This window comes from Mytilus galloprovincialis, chromosome 2, assembly GCF_965363235.1.
Source record: "Mytilus galloprovincialis chromosome 2, xbMytGall1.hap1.1, whole genome shotgun sequence".
Lineage (NCBI taxonomy): Eukaryota > Metazoa > Mollusca > Bivalvia > Mytilida > Mytilidae > Mytilus > Mytilus galloprovincialis.
In genome coordinates this window covers 23,571,435-23,596,471 of record NC_134839.1, presented here as the reverse complement: position 1 = coordinate 23,596,471, position 25,037 = coordinate 23,571,435, and the positions used below count along the sequence as shown (strand labels likewise).

The following is a 25,037-nucleotide window of genomic DNA, read 5'->3' as shown; positions in this document are numbered from 1 at the left end:
CAGAATTATTTTGTTTCTTATTGATAGTTATGTGTTTAGTTTATGCATATTGGTAACATTTATTTTCATTCATGTTCTTACAATAACAGAGATTATTAGTTAATAATTGTATACACAGTAAAAGAACATTTTATATTAAAGTTGATAATTTCATGGTTTAAATAGATTGAATGGCACTTTTGTTGTACTCGGCATTATTTTGAATATTAATTAATTACTTGATAGTATATGATATAGGCATATAATGAATATAGAACACAATTAAAATTTTCTATTAATGCACTGGTACCTTTGATAACTATTTACACCACTGGGTCGATGCCATTGCTGGTGGACGTTTCGCCCCCGAGGGTATCACCAGCCCAGTTTTAATTTTTCGAAAAACTAAGGCTTTTCTTATCCCAGGCATAGATAACCTTAGCCGTATTTGGCACAACTTTTTGGAATTTTGGATCCTCAATGCTCTTCAACTTTGTACTAGTTTGGTTTTATAAATATTTTGATATGAGCGTCACTGATGAGTCTGATGTAGACGAAACGCGCGTCTGGCGTACTTAATTATAATCCTGGTACCTTTGATAACTATTGTTATAAAAGTTTTAATTTGCATTGTATTTTAAAAATCGTATGTGCTATGCTGTTATAAGGAGTATTTCAATAGCTTAAGCAAATAGATGAATGTACGCAGAAAGATCATTCACAACTATTATTTATCTGGAAATGTTATTACTTTTCATTTTATCATCAACAGTATCAATGTGAGACATAATAATAGTTTGTTCATTACTGAAAACGTAGCAAAGGGAAGGGCTGTATTATTAAATATGTTATAGTGAGTTACTATTGAAGATAAGTTAAATAGAAATAAACGGGTTGAGTAGGATGATTTTTCATTATTAAGGTTTGACTGAGTATGGTTCAGTCATTTGGTTAAGTGTGGGTTAGACATTAAGTACTAGTTGACGCAACCAGTCTAGCTTCTTTTGGAAGTCAAAGCAATTGCCTCAGTTTTTAGATCTCCTGGCCTGAAGGGCCAAGTGAGTTTTTCTCATCACTTGTCGTCCGTCGTCCGCCGACGTTAACTTTTACAAAAATATTCTTCTCTGAAACTACTGTGCCAAATTTAACCAAACTTGGCCACAATCATCATATGGTATCAAGTTTAAAAAATGTGTCCGGTGACCCGGCCAACCAACCAAGATGGCTGCCATGGATAAAAATAGAACATAGGGGTAAAATGTAGATTTTGGCTTATATCTCTGAAACCAAAGCATTAAGAGCAAATCTTACAGGTTAAAATTGCTTATCAGGTCAAGATCTATCTGCCCTGAAATTTTCAGATGGATCGGAGAACCGGTTGTTTGGTTGCTGCCCCTAAATTGGCAATTTTAAGGAAATTTTGCCGTTTTTGGTTATTATCTTGAATATTATTATATATAGAGATAAACTGTAAACAGAAATAATGTTCAGCAAAGTAAGATCTACAAATAAGTCAGCATGACCAAAATGGTTAGTTGACCCCTTAAGGAGTAATTGCCCTTTATAGTCAGTTTTTAACAATTTTTTGTATCTTTTACAAACATCTTCTCCTCTGAAACTACTTGACAAATTTAACTTAACTTGTCCACAATCATCATTAGGATATTTAGTTTCAAAAATGTGTCCGATGAAACCAAAACATTTAGAGCAAATCTCTTAAACAACAAAATTGTAAAGGAAAGTAAGAACTACAAATAAGTCAAAATGACAAGAGTGGTCAATTGACCCCTTAAGGAGTTATTGCCCTTTAAAGTCCATTTTTAACAATTTTCATAAATTTTGTAAATTTTTAACTGTCACTTCTTGGCCAAGTTCATTATAGGTAGAGATAATTGTAAGCAGCAAGATTGCTCAGTAAAGTAAAATCTATAAACACATCACTAACACTAGAACACAATTTTGTCATGAATTCTTCTGTGTCTTTTGTTTAATATGCACATAGACCAAGGTGAGCGACACCGGCTCTTTAGAGCCTCTTGTCTGTTCTTACCTTGATTTGTATCTTCCAAATGATCTGAGAGTTTTGAACATCGGTAAACTGTCGTTTCCGTATTTAGTAAAGGTGAAATAAATGGGCTGAGAATGTTTCAACCTGGTTAATTGCTTATTCATACTTTAAAGTATGGTCCCGATAAGGGTCGAGTACAAGACTCGGGTTATTTCAAAGAAAACTCGTCCTTTTTCTAAAACATTCATCGGAAGATACCAACCCTTTTTGATAAATATTTCGTATCAACTTCACTTATGATACATGATAGTCGTGGAGTATAGTTTCTAAGTACTAGAAATAAGTGTATCATACAAACAAGTCTAAGCAAGTGACAACCATACAATATATATATAGATTCTACCACTGCATCGAGTGTGATACGATATTTATCCACTCGAGACAGTTAAATTTTTAAATTTAAAACGCGAGGCTCGCCGAGCGTTTTAAATATTCAAAATTTAACTGTCGAGAGTGGATAAATATCGTATTACACGAGATTTGGTGGTGGAATCTGTTTCTCTAATGATTTTCAAAAAATACGCAGGCAAACTTATTCCTTCTTTTCGAATGATCTGCAAAAAGATGTGTTCTTTCTATGTGAGGTCATCAGGCATGGTCGCCTTTTTTCATGCCGTCACAATAGGAAATTCAGAGGAAAGCAAGAAAATTCGACGTCATAATCGGATTTTAACCAATGAAGAACTGAGATCAAACGAACCACACGTTGATTAAATTTTTTTTATACAATTAAATAACTATAAAATGAACAAATATTAGATCTAATATTTGTTCATTTTGATCTAATATTTGTTCATTTTATAGTTATTTAATGGTGATGTTGTACCCTTTTTGACTTGTTATATATTATAATTTGTAGTGTACAGAATCATGTTACATGATCCATCGCCCTGTAAGATTGATCGTTGACTATTTATACAGTCATTTTATATATATATATATATATGCTTGCATCACAAAGATCGTGCGGGAAAAAAAGATGAAAAAATACATAGATGTAATGAATGATTTCTGGACTTATGTCCAGTATAGACATGAAATTGTATGATTTCCTAGACACAAAATTACATGATTGTCCAACAGCAAATACCAAATAAAACATAAACATACATACCACAATACTGAAGTTCAAATAAACGCATTTTTGAACTTATGCTAAATATCATTCTCAAGCTATTAAAAAATGAATTTTATTGCAGAATAATTTCCCTCTTTGAAAATTCACTAGGGACAAAATGCGAAAACTGGATTGTTGATTTAATTGTGGTTATGGAATTATATCGTCATAAACACTTTTATCGGTTACTGAATTTCATAATAGATTTCAACAACGCCATTATTAGTACAGAAAATAATATTCAAAGCAGACTTAAATACAAAATGCATATTGAATTTAAACGTAAATGTCTGTTTAGTTAACGCATCATTGTAAATATAACGGAATTTGATGAGACTGTCATCAAAGTGAGAGGTTTAGCGCTTTAAAACCAGGTTCAATCCACCATTTTCTACATTTGAAAATGCCTGTACCAAGTCAGGAATATGACAGTTCTTGCCGTTCGATTTTGATGTGTTTTGTCATTTGATTTTGCCATGTCATTATGGACTTTCCGAATGGATTTTCCTCCGAGTTCTGTATTTTTGTGATTTTACTTTTTACCAATGGATGAACTTTTGAAAATAAAGGTTGTCAAGTTGGCTACATATTATTTGTTCTTTACATGTTACTTCTGCCTTACTCGACTGAATCCTTATTCGTTCTGCATAACTTGGCTAGCCATAAAACCAGGTTCAATCAACAATATTTTTCATAAAATGTCCTGTACCAAGTCAGGAATATGAAAAGTTGTTATCAAGTAGTCCTTTTCTATGTATTTTGGCGTTTGATTTTGTTGCAATTCAGTGTGTCTCTTGATATGTTGTTTTCCTCTTATAGTTTATGCGGTATGGATTTAGTTTGTAACCAGTATTTGATTTTTCTCAATAGATTTATGACTTTTAAACAGTGGTATACTTCTTTTATTCTATAGTTAAAATGCAGAAATGTACTATTATATCATTTCTTTATGCATTTCTCTGTCCTGAGTGTTCTTGCATTTATGCTAGGTTCAATCTACCATTTTCTACATTTTAAAATGCCTGTACCAAGTCAGGAATATTACAGTTGTTGTCCATTCGTTTGATGTGTATCAATTGAATTTGCCATTTGAATAGGGATTTTCCGTTTTGAATTTTCCTCAGAGTTCAGTATTTTTGCGATTTCACTTTTTATGTGTAATGTTTTCCTGTCATGTAATTTTGTCATTTAAGTGCAATTAGCGGTATAGTTTTTGATTTTATTGCACTTCAGTGTTTCTGTTGTTTCGTTGTTTTCCCTCGTTTTTTTTTTCTTGTATCCGTTTTTTTCTTTCTCGTTCGATTTATGTCTTTTAAACAGCGGCATACTACAGTTGCCTTTATTTATACCTGATCAGCTTTTAATATTCGGCTTCAAGCGTTCCTAAAGAAGGTCAATTCATGAACGCGCTTCAGAAGCATGAAGTTTATAACGTATTGTTTTCATTTCTTATTCTATTATTCTTATTCGTTACTTAATCCGTTTAGCTAGTTCGTTTTTTATATCTTTATTCAGTACTTAATCATTATTTGCTGCTTTTCCGCTATTTATTTTATTTTTAAAACATTCGTAGCTTTGACAAAGACAATTAAAGAAGGCTATAACACATAATTAAGATGATAAATATCGTCAGCACCTAGAATCTATACTTCGCGACCATCGTGTATGATTTGTGAAGTTGATATGGAATATTTATCAACAAGGACTTGGTAACTTCGAATGATTTTTTTTAGAAAAAGAACGAGACGTTCTTTGACATAACTTTGCTTCATCGACTTTCTGCTTAGACACTGATGACGTTTACCAAAGTTTGAGTAGTAGCTGCAATCCTGCAATCTCTTGAATACCGAATGAGTTGAGAAATGTATATCCCATATGGAGGTGAAGTTGGTATGTTACTACTAAGGTGGGGAAAATTGATAATTTCAAAATTAAAATCGTCTCGTTTATCATAGATTCTGGTACTCAGATGTTATAAACCTAAAATTGAGGCTGAGGATGCTATGTCTGTTGTTTCTTTAATTTCTAGTTCTAGCGGATATGCGGATGAAACCAGATCTAAGACGACGAAAACATGTCGCTTAAACTGTTCATGAATTCATCTGTTCTTAAGGTTTTCAGCTCACCAATAGTGGCTTAACTGCTTATTTATACAAGTCATTAAAGTATTCGAATATTTACTTGTGAGGTGAATACATGAATATCCGAATATATCGCGTTTCTTCTTTTCGCATTTCCGTCGACTACATTAAAAACTAAATAACCTACAACTAAAAACAAAATATATTTTTATAAATATATTCACATGTACGTCCAGATATATTTTATGTATAATGTACGTAAACAAAAATTTGAGGTATTCTTCATTCTACCTGATATCAAATTAATTGTCTCTTATTTTTTCATATCCTCTTGCAACTTTGAGAATAGTTGTTTCGTCGTACTTCTTTCCAATAATCATCATCCCAACAGGAAGCCCTTCGGAAAACCCGGCATTTATCGATAAAGCCGGGTGACCTGTTGCGTTAAATGGCGCATTATTTTTCAATGTACATGCCGATTTGCTTCTTTTATCTGAAAAGATAAATCCAAATGACTTTTAATACAATTTTATTGATATATTTAGATGAGGGTTCCAGATAACTTAAAAGTGGTTTGATGAAAATGAAACGTTTGTGGTGTCGCATTTGCTGTCACTTTGCTGTCACTGTCGTGTCACTGTTGCACAACAGTCGTGGGTCACTCTCGCGTTTGACTCCGAATTACTAGTATATAAAGATTGCCCGATTTATTGGGTTAGTGATGCGAGGGGCGACTCTTAGCAAAAGCTCTTGACACATGCCAGGCTCCATCCGCATGAATCCAACGAAATCATCAGCAGATTCCCGTTTCAACTCTTGCATCAGTCTACTATACTGCCGAAACATCAATCGCAGTTCGATCCATGACCTAACCCAACACTGTCTGGAGTTTCGCGGGTTCCTATGCTGTTCACGGGCTCGAATCAACACTAACAGGACCATAGTTTGCTCTTGTTGGATTCCAGCAAGGCGTCTATTTAGCAGGGCCAAGCGTAATCATTCTAGTGGAATAACCATCCTTGCTAAACGACAGGCTATGGTTTTTTCAAACATTCGTTCGAATTGTATTCTTCTAAATAAAACGAAAAAGTTGCACGGCGACCGTACCACAATCGTACGACAGACAATCAATGTTGTGCGAGCATCGTACGAAATTTGGTATTCGTGAGACAATCGTGAAACTGTATCACGGGTGTATGGAACGCCTCAGCTGCCTTATGATAACAATAACCATATCATTAAGGGTAGAGATACATCATGAAGAAAATGTTCTATACTATATCGGCATTTGACTATAATACTCTGTCAATTCGCTATATCACTAAGATCAATTTATATACTATAACGGCATTTGACTAAATTACTCTGTCAATTCGCTATATCACTAAAATCGATTTATATACTATAACGGCATTTGACTATAATACTCTGTCAATTTGCTATATCACTAAGATCAATTAACATACTATAACGGCATTTGACTATAATACTCTGTCAATTCGCTATATCAATAAGATCAATTTATATACTATAACGGCATTTGACTATACTACTCTGTCAGTTTGCTATATCACTAAGATCAATTTATATACTTTAACGGCATTTGACTATAATACTCTGTCATTTTGCTATATCACTAAGATATATTTATATACTATAACGGCATTTGACTATAATACTCTGTCAATTTGCTATATCACTAAGATATATTTATATACCATAAAGACACTTTGATACAACATGGAGTTAGCTTTTCATATTATTTTGTCATTTCACTTTGTTATGAAGATAATATTTCATACTATGAAGACATCTTGATATAAAATTTTACGAATTCATTTAGTGTTTGCAAAGTCATCGTCTGGCCAGAAAGGGGTTTGGTTGCACTTCAATACTCAATTGATAAGGGATGCCGCTGGGGTTCATGTACGCTACGCTTTTCGTATAATCAAGATTTTTAAAATGTATATCATTAGACATTTGCGTATGTGAAAGTGTAACCTTTTTACATTTTGATTTGGTTTCATCTGGTGTGTTAAAGAAATGACTACCAAAGTGTCGAAGAGGGACTATTTATGGATAGAAACACAGTCATGCAGACTTTCGGCTGTGAAAAAAATACCGGTTTTTTTTATACAACAAGTAATGGAAACTTTTTGGGTCATATCATACATTTTTGATATAATCTACCTATTCACATATTATTTAGCTGACAAAAATGTGACCTTTTCCAGCTGAAATAAAATTGAGAATGAAAATGGGGAATGTGACTATATAGAGCAGACAACAGCCGAAGGCCAATAATGGTTCTTCAATGCAGCGAGAAACTCACACACCCGGAGGCATTGATGTTTCGATTTTTTATTATTTGAAGTTGTTTCAAAAAAGAAGTGTTCAGGTGTTAATCTTTGATTTACGTGCCCAAACCGAACGGTAATCCCCGCAACAACATCAGACAGGAACGATACTATCGAGGACCTATAAAGTGTGAAACGAAATAGAAACGAACGAAAGAAACCGAAATAAACGAACCAAAATAAAAGTTAATCAAATATGTAATATTAAACATCGATGCGAAATATATATATATACTCTATCCCGTTGAGTTTTGAGTTTTAGACTGGATTGTTAATTGAACAAAATGGATGAAAATGATGAGCTAGTGTTTAAGGCCCAGTAACAAATATAACATTCATATCGGAATAGGAGTCAGTTATGGTGGTTTGAATATGAACATGTTTCATACAAGGCATACATTTTGAGTTGGATTTTATACGTGTCAAGTGTACAAAAAAACCAGTCTACATTTCATCCTTCCAGGACGCATTTTTCCTACACATAGCAGACATGCTCTCCCTACTTAACTGCACTGACACGTATATAATAAGTAACATTTCAAGTTGATTATTATTTTTTTCCGGGCGACAGCACTAAACATCAGAGAAAGTGTAACAGCCACCGGAACAACAGAGGAGGTAGGCGAAAATATCAGAAATATTTAAGATTGAAAAATAAATCTTATTTCTTGTTAAATAAAAATCTGGGTGTTCATGGCTGTGCTTCTGTCCACAAGTTTTCCCTCTTGTCACTTTGGTAGTCAATTTTTCAACACACCTCATGAAACCAAATTTTGAAATGTTATGCATTCTAAGATTCTTAATTATACGAAAAGGGTAGGGCACCCTATCAATTAAGTATTGAAATGCACCCCTACCTCTTTGACCCGAAGGTGTCTATAAAATGCTAGATAAATTCATAAAATAAATAGAAAAGTGAAGATTTGTCAACTTTCAGCAATGATTTGTTAAAATAATTCTACAGATCATTATGATTTAACAATACTGTCAGTTTAAATATATGCCAATCTGGCTCTCAGCTTTTTGTTCATACTGATATTCAAAAATACAGCTAAATTGTTATAGGTACGGGGAAAGTTTGTAAGGGATACGGCTTATACATTTTGCACCGTACCTGTCAACAGGATTTGCAAAGACGTGCTTAAATAAAACTATCGAAAAAAGACAGGTTGCTTTCATGTTCGTGTGATTGTCTTACGACCGTCGTGCGAAAGACGTACGATTATTTCTTATTAAAATGGTTTATGGTGGCACCCACGACAATGTGTTTATCGCACGACAGTCCCACGACTGTGGTTAGACACTCTCATGACAGCCATAAGACAATGACAAGACAAAAAAATCGTAGCGCAAAAAAGGTGCATGTCCAATTTTCGTCCCACGACACACGACAGCGACACGATGCTCAAACTATCGTGCGACTGTCGTACGACGATCACAGATGACTCGGGATTTGACAAAACTCCATGTCGTGGCGCTGCATAGATGTGTCGTGGGTTCGTTGTGACCAGGGCTTTAAACGACCCTCATTTTTTAAATCTATATGTATTTCAAGAAATGAGGTATTATAAGCTGATAAGGTTCATTTGATGTTACTTTTTCTATAAGACGGTAACCAAATTTTAATCTATTTAGTGGCAGAACATCGTTTATAAAGAGGTTCGTGAAATCAGAGGATACTGCTAGCTTCTTTACATTCTTCCGAAGAAGTTCATGTATGAAGTCTATCTCATATGAATAAACGAAAAAGTCAACAAGACAAAGACCAAAGGAGGTTCCCTTAGAAATGCCGATTTTTTGGTTGAAAATCCCGTCCTCAAACAGCAACAGATACGTAGTCAAAACATCGTAATGTGCAAATAAGAAACAACAGTAGTTCTGAGCACGTAAATTCATTTCGCATATACACTTATAAAAAAAACTTAATAGATTCACAGGAACTTCAAACGAATCATTTATGGAATCGTTTACAGATTATTGCTTATTTAGTATATATGTTAGCGGCAATAAGTGAAATTATGCATTAAGCTTAAATCCTAGGCAATAAACTAATGCCTAGGCATTAAGTTGTTGCCTGAAATTTTCAGGCATTAACGATTAAGCGTATTTCCTGAAATACGATGATGACTATTCATCCTATTGCCGAACACATTTTTAGGCAATAAATAAACTCTGGAATTTATGCATATTTGGTGATTTATTCTTGATATAAAGTCGTTTCATAATTATATTTCTAATATTACATGGATAAATATACACTCATTTGACAAATCTTCACATTTAGTAAGTTTATTTAGTAATTTTAGCAGTTAAAAAACAGAATAAACTCATACTTTTTCGTGTTTTTGTGGTATTACAAAATATTAAAAAAAAAAGATTAAAAAAAGTGATTGAATCCAATTAAAAAAGGGGGAAGATTCTATTGAAAAATTATAATATTTTTTTTAAAATTTTACACTTCACTAGTTGAGCTGGTTTGAACTGGTCAAAAGTAGACAAAATTAAGATATTTTTTTTGCTCACAACATTTTCCAATTTTTTTCATTGGATAAGTAAAAAGTAAGACCACAAAAATACTGAGCTAAAAATCTAATCGAAAGTCCATAATCACATGGCAAAATCAAATAACAAAACACATCAACGAATGGACAATAACTGTCATATTCCTGACTTGGTACAGGCATTTTCAAATATAGAAAATGGTGGATTAAATCTGGTTTTACAGCGCTTACCCTCTCACTTTGATGACAGTCTCATCAAATTCTGTTATATTTACAATGATATTTACAATGAACTAAACAGACATAATAAATATAATAGTCAAAATATGGGTACAGCAGTCATCGTCGTGTAACAATTTCAAAAGGAACAATTTAACAGAACACAACAACATCTATCTACAAACATATTCATTGATTCGCGTGTCTGACATCAGAAAATTTTATACGTCACATATATTTGTCGTTCAATGTATATACAAACAATTTAAAAATTTCACATGGGCAATGGGCCATTCCAGTTAATATCTGGTAAAGGGGGATGGATGGTCCTTTCTGAGGGGTGTAAAATTTATACATCTTAGGGGTGAAATTTTGGGTTTTTTCATCTGACACGTACACTTATACGCAAAAATTTCTGAGGGTCTTGCAGCAGTAAATAATTAAAAATAATTACATCTTAGGGGTTACAAAAAAAAAATATCTATTTCAGATCTTAGGGGTGCTTTGGAATGTAGACAGTTTCGTATCATGCATTATCTGGTATTGTATTTAAAATTCTGATGGTAACATTGTTACAATCCTTGCAGTGAAAAATTCTGATAGGTCAATTTTTCCCATGAAAGCCCATCCACCCAATATGAACAGAAAGTCTACATCTGATAGGTCTTAATTTAAAGATCTGATAGGTAGTTTTTCATGATGTTTTTTTTCTGATAGGTATGAAAAAAATCTCCCCATCCATCCCCACCTGTCAGAAATTAACTGGAATGGCCCAATGTTAGCATACAGGGTTAAAAAAAATCAAAGTAAGTAAGAATTAATTTCAGAAATAGACCGAGATTTAAAATAGTCCAAAAGTTATATAGAATTTATAAGGATCCACAAATAGTTCATTCCACTACGCGATTGGATAATTTTGACGTTTGTGGTTCAACGTATTTTGTAATTCATAATAGAAATATAGCATAATGACATAAAATTGAACAATATTATACTGACGGAATCTTTTAAAGTACAGAGTCACGTTATAAGAACCAAAGAAATACAAAAAGTCGCATATATAAAACACACCAGCAAAAAATAAAAGACAATACAAACACATTGACGGGATGTTTAAGTACCGAGCCACGTTAAATCGATATCACATAAAACAATCCAACAGTAAAAGTAATTTTATTATAAAACAAAGACAAATGAAAGAACACTAAAACACGTTGTTAAGATGATAAACAACATCAGTACGCAGAATCTATACATCAAGACCATCATGTATTAATTGTGAAGTTGATACGGAATATTTATCAACAAGGTCTTGGTACCTGACGATGAACTTTTTTAGAAAAAGGACGAGACTTTCTTTGACATACCCCTGGTTCATCAACTTTCTACTCAGACACTGATGACGTTTTACAAAGTTTGAGTAGGAGCTACAAGCTCTTGAATATCGAATAAGTTGGGAAATATATATCCCATATGCAGGTGAAGTTGGTATATTGCTACTAAGGTGGGGGGAATTTATAATTTCAAAATTAAAATCGTCTCGTTTGTCATATTGCTGGTACTGAGATGACTGTATAAGTCAAATTCGAGATATAAGCCTATAAATGAGGCGGAGGAAGCCGTATCTGTTGTTTCTTTAATTTCTAGTTCGGGGGTATATATTAATGGAACCCAATCAGAAATGTTCGGATTGTTTATGGACAGAACATCATCAATATATCTGAAAGTGAAATTAAATAATCTGGCTTCTTTGATCCTCTTGTTTTTGACAAGTGTCTGAAGGAACTCCGATTCATATGAAAATAAGAAGAGGTCGGCAAGAAGAGGCGCACAGTTTATTACCATAGGAATGCCCACAATTTGTTGGAAAAGTCCACCTCCAAACTCAACAAATATGTTGTCGATAAGAAACTCCAGCATACTGACCACTTGTTCTTCTGTGTAGCATGTTTGACCTTTTTGTCTGTCACTATTAACGAAATATGCCTTATGAAATCCCAAAGTAATAAATTGATAGCGTATGCTACCATTTTTATGTTGAAAGGCATTGTGGATTGTTTCTTTTAAATTTTCTTTGTTAACAGTTCCACAACTTGTGTTAAGAAACTGATTTTAACACAAATTTCTATTAAGTTTTCATATCTTTATATTATTATTTGATGCGTTTTAATATAAATAACATATTTTATTAGTGATATTATTTCCGGTTTCTTGTGGAGAGTTGTCTCATTGGCAACCATACCACATCTTCTTTTTTATATTTAAGATGAAACTTGGCCCTGTAGTTTTGCATCGGTAACAATCAATTTTTTCTTTTGCTCTTATTCAAACGTATGTTATTTGCAGTGATAAAATAAAATTGTTGAAGTAATCAGTATTTATATGAAAGATGCACTAGATTTGCCTTTCAACTTGTAAGTATGAAACCGTGTCAATTTGAATTCAGCACCCTCAAAGCATAAAAATTATAAGGATTTTACCGATTACATATTTAATTTTAACTATTTACAATTAGTTTGTTCAATTTTTATATAAAACGCAGTGATATTTTTGACTTATGTTTTGTTTCAAAGAGTGTAAATGTACAATTATAATATCAAAATTATGTATTACCTTTAATCTATTATTTTTTAATAATTAATCGAGTTTTAAATTAAAGTTGTTGGTAAAATTTGATACAATATTTCATTTTTTTCATTTGCTATTTTCTTTTACGCCAATACTTAGGACAGCGGTTAGGACATCCTAGCTAAGATAATCCTCAAATAGCTTCGATGTGCGTGCTGAGTCATGTCGTAAGTCGGTCCTAACTTTATCATAAATCCTGTCCTAAGAATATCTTATACGACCGATCTTAAGACAGTTTTGATAAACAGGCCCCAGTTCTCATAATGTTATTTTGTAACAAATATAGTTTTTTTTTATATGAATAAATGTCGTTCATTTACTCGCATTTATATTTTAGGCATTAAACTTATTTAGCCCGCACACATTTTTCAGGATTTAAGCTTAAATCCTAGGATATAAGACTAAAGCCAAACATCATTTAGGCAGTAGACTTACTGCCTAGGCGTTATCTTATTGCCTAGGATTTAAGCTAAATGCCTAATTTCACTTATTGCCGCTAATATATACATTTATAATCAAACGTTGGTTATTATGATATTCAAGAAAATATAGACCATTACTGGAATACTGGAATCAGTCCTCGTGTTCTATCTTTAGCCACGATGGTCATATGGATGGATGAACCGAAATATACATAACATATGTTTCCTTGGCACTTTAATGCTTAACCATGGCTAATCTAAAGCCTTATTTCAGTTGGTTTTTTTTAAGTTTCGGAGAAGATGGTCTTTGTAAAAGTAACGGATGACGAATGCCAAGTTCAGCAAAAGTATTTGATCAGGGAATAAATCGAATGATTGATACGGAAATGATTTTACAGTACAGTTACAAACATCGTATTAAGATTTAGAAAGTAAATAAATAACACTATTTGAACATAACTATGTACTCAAATACATATATATGCTTTGTTTATTATCAAAGAACACTGCTCTGGGAATTTTACACATGACTTTGCCAGTAATGCATGTCACAGATTTTTGTAATACGTTATGTGATATTGTAAATCGTTTGTTGTTTTTCTAGAATAAGTTATGTGTTCTAGATTGTGTAAACTTTAAAGTTATCCTTACGAACCTTTTAAGTCATCATTTCCTGTTGGAAGGGCAGTTGGTTTAATAGGTACCGTTGGCATGATCAAAACATCGTATTCCTTCAATGCATCATCATAAGCTTTAGTTAAAACCTGTACAAGATTCATTGCCTTGGCGTAAAATTTATTCTGGTAATTTCTTTGGATATATTCCGCCATCACGCAACTTTTCTTAAGAGGCTGTGGCATATCATAGGGGCGTGTGAACAAACCTCTAGCAAACGCCTCCTGCATAGAGGTGGGATAGTGTCCTTTCCAGTTATATCCTGTACCTAAATTTAAGTAAATAATTCAAGAAACTATTAAAATGATAAAAATTCAGCAAATCACTATTTGATTGATGAAATACAGAGCTATTTACCAACCATTGCAATGTGTAGAATCACTAATGGGGATGTAGTGTACGTACTGGAAAGAAGAACATTTACGTTCGAAGTAAACCCTTTCCTTTAAAAGTGTCACTATTGAACCTTGATACATGCATATTGTGAGCAGACGACCATTTGATATTCCTGAAAAGGTGGACACGAGTATTTTTTGCAAATTGACATTCCATTTTCATCTGTTGCTACGCATGTTTATTTCTTTATCGCTCAAGTAATTAATTAATTAATTTCACTTATGTGTCCAATTCTCTCTTTCATGTTAAGTTGGATAATATTCTTGTTCATCCTGTCTGTGCAAGACTTTTGATTATCAGTTCTTACCAAACCATGATATTCGTTTAAAAAAAATCATGCTCCCTAAGGAAAATCAAATGGTCATTCTTTAACCAACGTGGTTTCAAAATGAAAGATGAGTTTGCTTGGATAACATTAAATATAAATATTGAATTAGATGCCGATGGATGCATTTTCTAAGATGCAGAAATGTATATATATATATATATATATAACTTTTAAATTTCCGAAAACAAATCTGTTACTGTTTTTTTTATGTAATTATTATTTAAAATATTCCAAACGATTATATCATTGTTTATTATTCTTTCTGGAAAAAGTTTTTAAGTTCATACTTTTTCATTGATTTGAAATTGCATAATTCAAAATGTATTATTTGCCATAGAAATCTCACAGCCTTTTAGAATTAATGTATTGCAAATAATTCTTTTAAGTGTTTATATAATGGATTTGGGTATGGATAACATGTGAGGACGGTTGAGGACTGACGAGGACTGGTGAACAAAAGAACATAAACGACGATCACTTTACATCTGTTTCAATTAGCGAATTTAAGCTAAACAATAAAATCGTTTCACTCTATCCACAAACTTCCTATCTAATAGTGAACTCTGGAAGTCTCAAGAAAAAAGTAAAATCACAAAAATACTGAACTCCGAGGAAAATTCAAAACGGAAAGTCCCTAGTCAAATGGCAAAAGCAAAAGCTTAAACACATCCAACGAATGGACAACAACTGTCATAATGCTGACTTGGTACAGGCGTTTTCTTATGAAGAAAAAAGATATTGAATTGACAAAAAAATGATTTTTGATCTGTACGTGATATATTGTTACAGTAGGGGGTCTTCAAAAGGAAAAAAAATGGTAATACCAACATAAATTCATGTTGTTGATAGTAATTCATATTAACAAAACATTTTCATAATGGTTCCATTCTCAATTTTATTTATGTTATTAACACTTTGGATTAAAACAATGAAAATTCCAATACATACCATTTCCTTTTATCATACAGTTATATTGTCCTTGCAGTGCAATTGGGTGCCAGATCTTTATTCCTGTAATATAATATTATAACATAGAAAATATAACTATTGCAGTATTTTTCTGTATTCCACTCGTAGCAAAATTGAAAATAAAAACAACATTTTCAAAAAGAAACGTGGCCATTGTACACTGCAAACTAACCTTACTTCAGCAACAAATTGGTCATCTTCGCTAGACAAGGGTTACGAGAGAAGGATTTGGATCGTAACCCTTGGCTAACGAAGATGCAAATTGGTAAATTAAACAATTTTGTACGCAGCACAAAATGATTTTATAATGCACAATGAGCTGCGAAAATTTCTTTTAATGGTTTCATTAACAATAATGATTTTTATTTTTAAACTAAACATACCATCATTATGTAGAGGTATACTGGTGTCCTCAACTGTAGCGCCAGCTCCTTTCAATTTATTTGCAGCTCCCTTGACAATCTCAGCCACATCTACGTCCATTGCCTGGAACTCAAACCCTTCTTTAACTAAACCAATCTTTAAGCCTTCTATACCAGCATCAATCTTTCGGAGAGAAAAAAGACGGTAAACGATTTCAACAGAACTCTTTGTGCACAAAGGGGAAAAGAACGATTTTAAATAGTATGTTTAAATATATACAAGTGTCAGGGATATTTATTGGTATAAAATATGTGTTGCTTATATACATGTATATTTATATATTTTATATATATATATATATATATATATATATATTTATTTATTTATTCCACCATTAGTGTTTAAGTAGAATTGTTGGACGTTTTTGTAAGATACAAGACTGCGGACCCCACATCCTCCTGCATAGTGTTGTAATTTTTTTTTTGAAACTCTCAATCCCTTTGAAATTGTTCATTATTTTTAGAGTATGTAGATATTATCGTCGTAGAAATCTTGTGCATTTATATGTCCTTAGTGTTCAAATCTTTTGATGTGAGCGTCACTGGTGGAGAACTCCAGAAGATTACAACGCATGAATCTTCATATTGAATTTTTAAATAAAAGTTGTTGTTAAGAAATTACAAATGTGTTTTAACTTCTGTATGTTGTGGTTATAAAGCATCTTAAAAGTTTACCAACTATCTTTATCTTGGACGTCTTTTGCAATGCCTTTGTTATATTTATATTTAAGTCGATTTGAAAAGCTCTCTAGAGCTTGTGTTATGTAGTTTATTGAATATCGACTCTAAATAAAACTTTGAATCTTGAATCTTGAATATGTGCACGTGATGGTGGTCAACATTTTACAATTTATGAAAAAGGTTTGTTATTTAAGAACAAACTTACTGTCAAAATGGTCGTCTATTGTGTAATGATTTTTTTTTTTTTTTTGGGGGGGGGGGGAGGGGGGGGAGAATGATTATTATGTTCAGGTTCTTACCAATTGTGAATACTGAGGTATTGCTATATTTGGAATTTGTCTCGGGTCACGTCCTTCGTCATACCCAGCGATTACCTACAATATACCGTATTATACGGAATTAAAGTGTTAACAGTTTTACCATTTAAAAACAGATGTGTTTATGTGCAAAACGTAACGATTTCAATAGTAGACGTATCTTGAGCATATCTACTAAAAGTTCTCATGGTTTAAAATCTTGAGGGAGTTTCAAAGTTTCAAAATCAATGGTGTCACGTACAAAGCCGGGCATATCTATCATTCGAGAGCTTCCTGTGTGTCACTCCATGTTTGTTTTGGAGTCTAAATTACACACTTTTTTTTTAATTTTAAGCACTTTTTTAGACTGTTACTTGTTTACATGTACTCAATAGTTGATAGTACTAGTCTGAAATTTGTATCTTTGTTATTGCCATTTCTCAGCTTTTGTTGTCTTGTTTTGTTCTCTACAATATTGACTATTGATTATACATAATATGTGGTATGAGTGCCAATGAGACAACTCTCCATGTAAATTACAAAGTATATAAAGTTAACAATTATATGTCAAATACGGCCTTCAATTCGGAGTCTTGGCTAAAACTGAACAGCAAGCTATAGAAGGGCCTCAAAATGACTAATGTTAACAATTCAAACAGGAAAACTAAAATTTGCCTATTTCAAATATTTCGTAAGTTTTGAAATAATATAGACCTGTTGGATTTGGATAAAAATCATTCCGATTGTGAATAAAAGCAGTCTAGATTTTATATTTATAGATATATGCAAGTTATTCTAGTTATTTCAAACATAAATAAACACTAAAAAAATGATAAATTACTTCAAGGAGAAGTGCGCATTCGGTGACTGTCCTGGTCATCGGTCCTACATGATCCAATGTCGATTCTAGTGATGCTATTCCCGTGTAAGGTACCAAACCAAATGTAGGCTTTAATCCAACGGTCCCACAGCAACTCGATGGAATACGTATAGACCCTCCTTGATCACCTCCTATAGCTAAATCAATTTCCTTTCTTCCGAGCTAGAAATTAATAAATTATTATACATAAATTACAAACTACACATTCACTGTTTTACATAGACAATCACATGAATTTTTTTTTATGCTCTATGGTCGGGTTGTTGCTGCTTTGACATATTCCCCATTTCCATTCTCAATTTTATGACTTACTGGTTAATAGCTGTTTAAAAATAGATGTATCGTTGACAACTTTATTCAACAAAATGACAAAAATAATCTTTTAAAAATTAATCCAATACATTTTTGTTTGGAAGATGTAAACGGTATATAAACTCACTAGTGCAGCACTTCCGGAACTGGATCCCCCGGCGGATAGCTTACTGTCGATTGGATTCTTTACAGGGCCAGTAGATGCTGTACAGCTTAGTACACTGTAACACATATCTTCACAAACAGTCTTTCCAACAATATTACCTCCTGGTTTATGATTAATTAAAAAATATCTTGAAAATGTTTTTGCAATACTTTTGTGAGTTATGGATGACTTTTTAATTGCTGATCACACACCTGTGTCTTTATATAATTCTGGATAAAGTGGTATGATTGACATATCAAGTTGATACAACCAAGATGGCGGACTATTTCAAAAGAGTAGTTTCAAGGATCCGGAGCATGATATGATCACAAATAGGTAAGATATCCGGCATTTTTTTTTATCTTATCTATTTAAAGTTCAATGTGAATAAACAATATAAAAGTTTGGTTTTAAATTACGGAATTTCGAGGTTTTGAAAGTCCTTGTTATTTTCTAAGTTTCAAGGTTTTGCTCATTGTTGAAGGCAATACAATAATCCTTAATTGCTTACATCTACGTCACTTTGTTTGCTGAATATTTGTCTCGGCAGCAATCTTACCACATCTCCTTATGTCACATTTGCCAAAGCTTGATTATTTTCTAAATAAACGATCTTAGTTTAGTTTAGCTCAGATTTTGTTTTCTTTCTGATATTGATACTGGGATATTAATGTATATATTTTTGATAAAATCGGTAATGACAAGGAAGTTCGAAAGAGTACCTTCATCAAGTATTCTGGTGATGATGGTTGCGTCAAACTCCGGTGTGTATCCCTCTAGTATTTTCGATCCATTCATCATAGGTACTCCAGCAACAGCTACATTGTCTTTGATGCCAATCGTCTTACCTGCCAGTTTACCTTTCGCTGCACCTTTGATGTCACATTTCCAATACCTGAAATTGAAAATATTTGTGCTTATTGAATATGTCTTGTTGTTCAAAATGAGGCAGATGATAAAGATTACACATTCAAAACGTGAAACTTGAAAAAAAAACTTGTTCCAACAAGGCAACATAAAAAGAAGCGTGAACACTACATACAAAACTAAACACTGAGCAGCACGAACCCCGCCAAAATATCATGGATGATCACAAGTGTTCTGGAAGGATAAGGAAATTCTGCTTCATACTCACCACCCGTCAAATTTGTTTATGTATATGTTTACTTTCAAAAATTCAATAAAAAAGAACCAGGTGAGGATGCACTTGAAGTAAAATATGGTTCGTGCGTCCGAATACCCAGTATCTTTTTCGTATTTACCTTCACTAAATAAAACTCTTAAACTGTGAAAGCTAAGAATATATAGACACCCGAAAACGTGGGGATCTTTATGATAAAAAGGAACCTAAAATAATGGTTAAATTTATCTAAATCCCAACTTACAGTACACTTACCAAGTATCGTCTTCGGAACTGTACCCGGGAGTTCTTGGGTATTTAACAGGAAGTTGTAGTACACTTACCAAGCATCGTCTTTGGATTTCCCGGGAGTTTTTGTGTATTTAACAGGAAGTTGTAGTACAATTACCAAGCATCGTCTTCGGATTTGTTCCCGGGAGTTCTCAGGTATTTAACAGGAAGTTGTAGTACACTTACCAAGCATCGTCTTCGGATTTGTTCCTGGGAGTTCTTGGGTATTTAACAGGAAATGTAGTACACTTACCAAGCATCGTCTTCAGATTTGTACCCGGGAGTTCTTGGGTATTTAACAGGAAGTTGTAGTTCACTTACCAGGCATCGTCTTCGGATCTGTACCCGGGAGTCCTCGGGTATTTGACAGAAAGTTGTGGTTCAGGAATCTCATTTAGTCTTTGCAAAGTACTTATAAGTCCTTGAAAATTGTCTGAAATTATTATTACCATTTTTTTTAACAAATTCTAATATAGTAAAAAAAATTGTTACATAAAATTCAATCCACGTGTTGATAGATTGGCCCACTCTTAACGCGTAAGTATCTTTAACTCAAATGAGGGGTCCGTAGGTGATCCAGTGTCGTGTATTTTTTATCCCATCCATTTTAGGATTTTTTTGCATTTGCGATATACATTTCTCGAATTCATTTTGATAATCCTACTCTCAAGGACATACCTATTCTAACAAATTATTAAGCTAGGTCCAATCTTGGGTATGCATGAATATTTTGCTAACGGACATTAAGCTTAAAAAGCATTCAGGCAACAACTTTTCGTTTCGTTGTAACACATTTAAACCAAAACACCTTAACTTTTCGTTCTCTTGTGAGACTTTACAAACACGGCACATTAAATTTTCGATCCTTTGCGACACATCCACAGCACTTTCAAATTTCATTCCGTTGTGACAGATCAGAACTACAACATATTAAATTTGTGTTCCGTTGTGACACATCATCAGAACCACAACAACTTAAATTTTCGTTCCGTTGTACCACGTCAGAACCGTAAAGAAATAAATGTGTGGTCCAGTGTGACATATTAGAACCACAAGACCTTACATTGTCGTTCCGTTGCGAAAAATTAGAACCAACACATCTTTAGCTTTTTGTAATGTTGGTTATCATCATGCTTTAAATATTGTTATGTTTCATGATCCTCCTCTTTTGTCAATTTACCTTGTACCTCTTTATTTTTGTTAATATTTTTGTTAAAATCATATAATGAAAGGAGGTACAAGTTGCATCAATCCTTTAACTTTTTCTTCGGTTGTGAATTGCTAATTATTTCGCGTGCTTTATAATTAATTTATATTTCTGTTAAATTCGATTGACTCTCTAATAATCAGAACTTAGGCTGAAAACTCAAATACCATGCATTTCCTTGAGGTCTTCATCGGATAACTTTAATCTCAAATCACCGTCTATTTGCTTTAATTCATCCAGATGGGGTTTTTGGCAAACAGGGCTTTTGTATAAATCTACAAGTAAATAGTAAGTAATGTGTTATAGTCATGGAGACAACACTGACTCCTCTCATGCTATGTGCTATTATTATAGAACATTAATTTGTACTAATATTTAATAACAATAATATTTCAGTACCTTTGAAGAATGCTCGTGGACAATTTGTTGCATCCTAATTACAGTTTAACCCTGGGTAGATTTTTTTACAATACCAAAAATATATGTATTCTACACCGGGTTATACGAAAAAAGTTTTTTTCTTGCACAAACGAGAACAAATTATCATTCAACATCAGCTATTTTCAGATCTAGATATGATCACCATCGATTTTCGTTTGTCAAAAATTCACATTGAGAAAAACTTTATTCAACAATCTTAAATTTACTTCCGATACGTTTTTTCCAAATGCAACTTTGTAACTTTTACTAAGTATCGCATATAAATTAACCATTATGATAAATAATATAATGAAACGTCGCAAGATACTGGTGTCACCTAACGTTACACACTGGAAGACGTTATCTAAAATAAAAACGTTAGAAGGCACGTTTTTCAGATGGCTTGTTAAAATTAACGGATATTATGAGCGAAATTTATGAACTTTAGTTTCATGTTTTCTTAGATAAAATACTAAGCTTTTTATTAACAAATAAAAAAATAAAAATTGAATTTAAACTATTTGTTTAATAAACATTTTAATTACAAAAGCAATCGATTTTTTTTAATTCATTACGCACTGCTAACATGGATAATGCACTCATTTATACACTGCAGAATGTCGAGGCGAATGGTCTACGGTATATATAGCATGACAGTGCCATTAAGTTCTGCACAAATATATACAATTTACAAAGGAATCAGCGGGACCAATAGCTGTTTTATTTTCTATGATTTTGTATTGTAGCGGATCGGCCTGTCGATCATTATAAATTCTGGAAAACACTTCATGCAGTTCCGCGAGGAATTATTGTCTCCTCCCATGAATCGGTATTGAGCTTTTACTTAAAACATTTGAAGTTTTCTCAATAAGCAACAAAAATTACCCGTATTCTGAAACGTCTGTGAAAACCGCAATAATGACAATTGACGTAAATTTTGTATATTTTGTTATATAACGTTAAAATCGTATGTGGGGACATTGTATCGGACATTATAGTTTTATCCGATATCTGGTATTTTAGATTAAATTTATGAGAATTTACTATCAAAATAGAGATAACTTTTTGTACTTTTTTCCCTTATATTTTATTTTATGTAGCGAATAGCACTGTATTAAATAAATATCACGAAAAAACAGAAAAACGTAACCCTACGTCAATAGGGATTGAAGGGGACACATTGTCGGACATTGATATTCGACTCGAATAAAAAGAATTTGTTATAAAAATCCCTGATTATTGCATGAGGCAAAAGTGTGAGCTTTGTACAAAATACTAGTATAATAATTTTTTACTTACGACATGGTGATTGCTCTGGTGTCCCTTTTTAATTGGACAATTTAGAAAAATGACGGCAATTTTTTGTACATGGGACACATAATTTGTATCATCTAGATCCTTTTTTCTCGAAATTCCGTCTTTTCAAACAAAAAACCGACATTACATCATCGACCAATTATGTCGTGCTTGTTCTAGAAAGACTTTTATATCGTTTGGTGGAATCTTTTATATGCTTTTTACAATATTCCGAATTTCCCAAAACTTAAAGTGTAACGCGGGACAAGGAAATAATATTAAAAAATGAAGGTTTAATTGATTTTCACTTAATGAAAAAAGTCTGTTACATATACAAAATTGCAATATTCTCAAAGTAGAAGTTAAAAGCTTGAAAATGATATATAACACTTTAGAAGATCACTTTTAATGTTTATTAATTAATGACTTGAATGTGTCTTGTCTGCGATTTCACTAAAATAACACCAGTATCGTGCGACGTTTCTATTATATTAAATTACCTTGTGTTCCTGATGCCATTGCTCTTTCAGACTATATCTTTGGAAATGCTAAGGTCTTTTCCTCTCTCACAGATATTATCTTAAATAGAACAACATTGGTAAGATTTGTGTCAGAGTCAGGGTATATCGGGTTTTCTTTTCTAACATGTGAGATTTTTAACTTTATGTTTTGTATCGGTTGATTTCCATGGTAACCAGTTTAACGAATATGACTTATAATATTTGGTTCTTTGAATGTTTTTCCTGATGTTTATATCTAAATGTAAATTGTACGTGTTTGTTTATCTTTTTATAGAAGGCGAGACAGTATTTCAAATTGCAGAAAAGATTAAACGTGACTTAAAGATAACATACCTTAATTTGACATAGACATTAAATGCAAATCAATCGAGATAGAGTAAACGAATTTATGAAAAAAATTTAGTCGTTTTTTTTTTTTTTTTTTTTTTTTTTTTTTTTTTTTTTTTTTTGCCATTCATTTTTCAATCATGTTCATGTTCATGTTCACCGAGAAAAAAAAATCGTAGTTTTCGAAATGATATACGATACTTAAAGTACAAATTGATTTATGGAAAGAAAATGAGATGCTCTATGTTCTGATTACATTATATGAATTTAGCCAAGATTTTGGTGCTTACTTTTTGTTTATTAATAGTTTTTGCATTTGTATTTACAATGTTGCTATTTTGCTGATTAATGATAGTACTTGAACACCGTATTAAAACCGTTTCCTTATTATATGTTATATAAAAGAAAGCATATGTGTATAGCACTTGCACAAGTTTAATATACGAGTTGTCTATCTAATTCTTACAATTCACTGGCATGAATTTGTTATCTTACACAATCGCAATATAAAGATGATAAATCATTATTTTTCATTATGCCCTAACTCAGTTCTCTTAAAAAGGTTATATTTTAGAACAAACAGATAAGTTATATGACAAAGGTCAAAGAAAATAAAAATGGTTAAGTTAATTTAAGCTCAAACCACTTTACTGTAAACAGTTAAATGTCCCTTGTTTAAATTGTTATTGCGAATATTGATCTTTAATGTAATAATGTGTATGCTATACCATATATACTTTTTTGGCTATAAAAGGGTGCCCGAATGATGTACCAAACACACCATTCCTGATACACTAAGCGTACATCTAACACATAGCATTAAACATATGCATTAACATTTTAGACAAAATATTGTTGAACTGTAAAATTGACCATATTATATTTAGCTTACCTTAGTTTAATCTTCGACACAGTTACTATACTGCGCATGTGCTACACTTATAGTTATTTGTTTATTAAACTTTAAATGGAAATGGTATGATTGTCACTGAAATAACTGTCCACCGGAGACGAAATGATATAGACGTTAAAACATCTATTATGCAACTTACGTACGACCTTCAACAATGAGAAAAACCATAATCGCACAATCATCTATAAAAGACTCCGCCGGAAATTATAATTGTTAAACAAATCACTCGAGAAAACTAAGTCTGATTTATTGACAAAACAATGAACCAAAAACAAATATAATATACAGATACACAGTACAGCCAGCATAAGTCTATTCTCAGTGGAAACGGAAATCTAGATATTTTGGGTTTTTTTTTTGGGGGGGGGGGGGTTAGAATAAATGAAATAGATAAAAAATATTCTAAAGTAAAAATATTTTGTTGTCTGATTAAAGTCACGCCCATCTTAGTATCCCTCAAACATCA

General features: G+C 32.5%; 1 protein-coding gene across 1 annotated transcript; it reads right to left on the bottom strand.

Moving 5' to 3' along the window:
• Positions 1–5,439: 5,439 nt before the first annotated feature.
• Positions 5,440–24,586, bottom strand: LOC143063177 (urethanase-like). The gene is made up of 12 exons (XM_076235170.1): positions 24,551–24,586; positions 23,311–23,389; positions 21,262–21,369; positions 20,209–20,320; positions 19,199–19,371; positions 18,459–18,598; positions 17,981–18,181; positions 17,143–17,217; positions 16,124–16,286; positions 15,720–15,782; positions 14,028–14,315; positions 5,440–5,738 (listed from the first exon to the last, which is right to left on the bottom strand). Exons 2-12 carry the CDS (start codon positions 23,327–23,329, stop codon positions 5,548–5,550), a joined length of 1,533 nt encoding a protein of 510 aa, XP_076091285.1. The 5' UTR covers positions 23,330–23,389; positions 24,551–24,586; the 3' UTR covers positions 5,440–5,547.
• Positions 24,587–25,037: the final 451 nt, after the last annotated feature.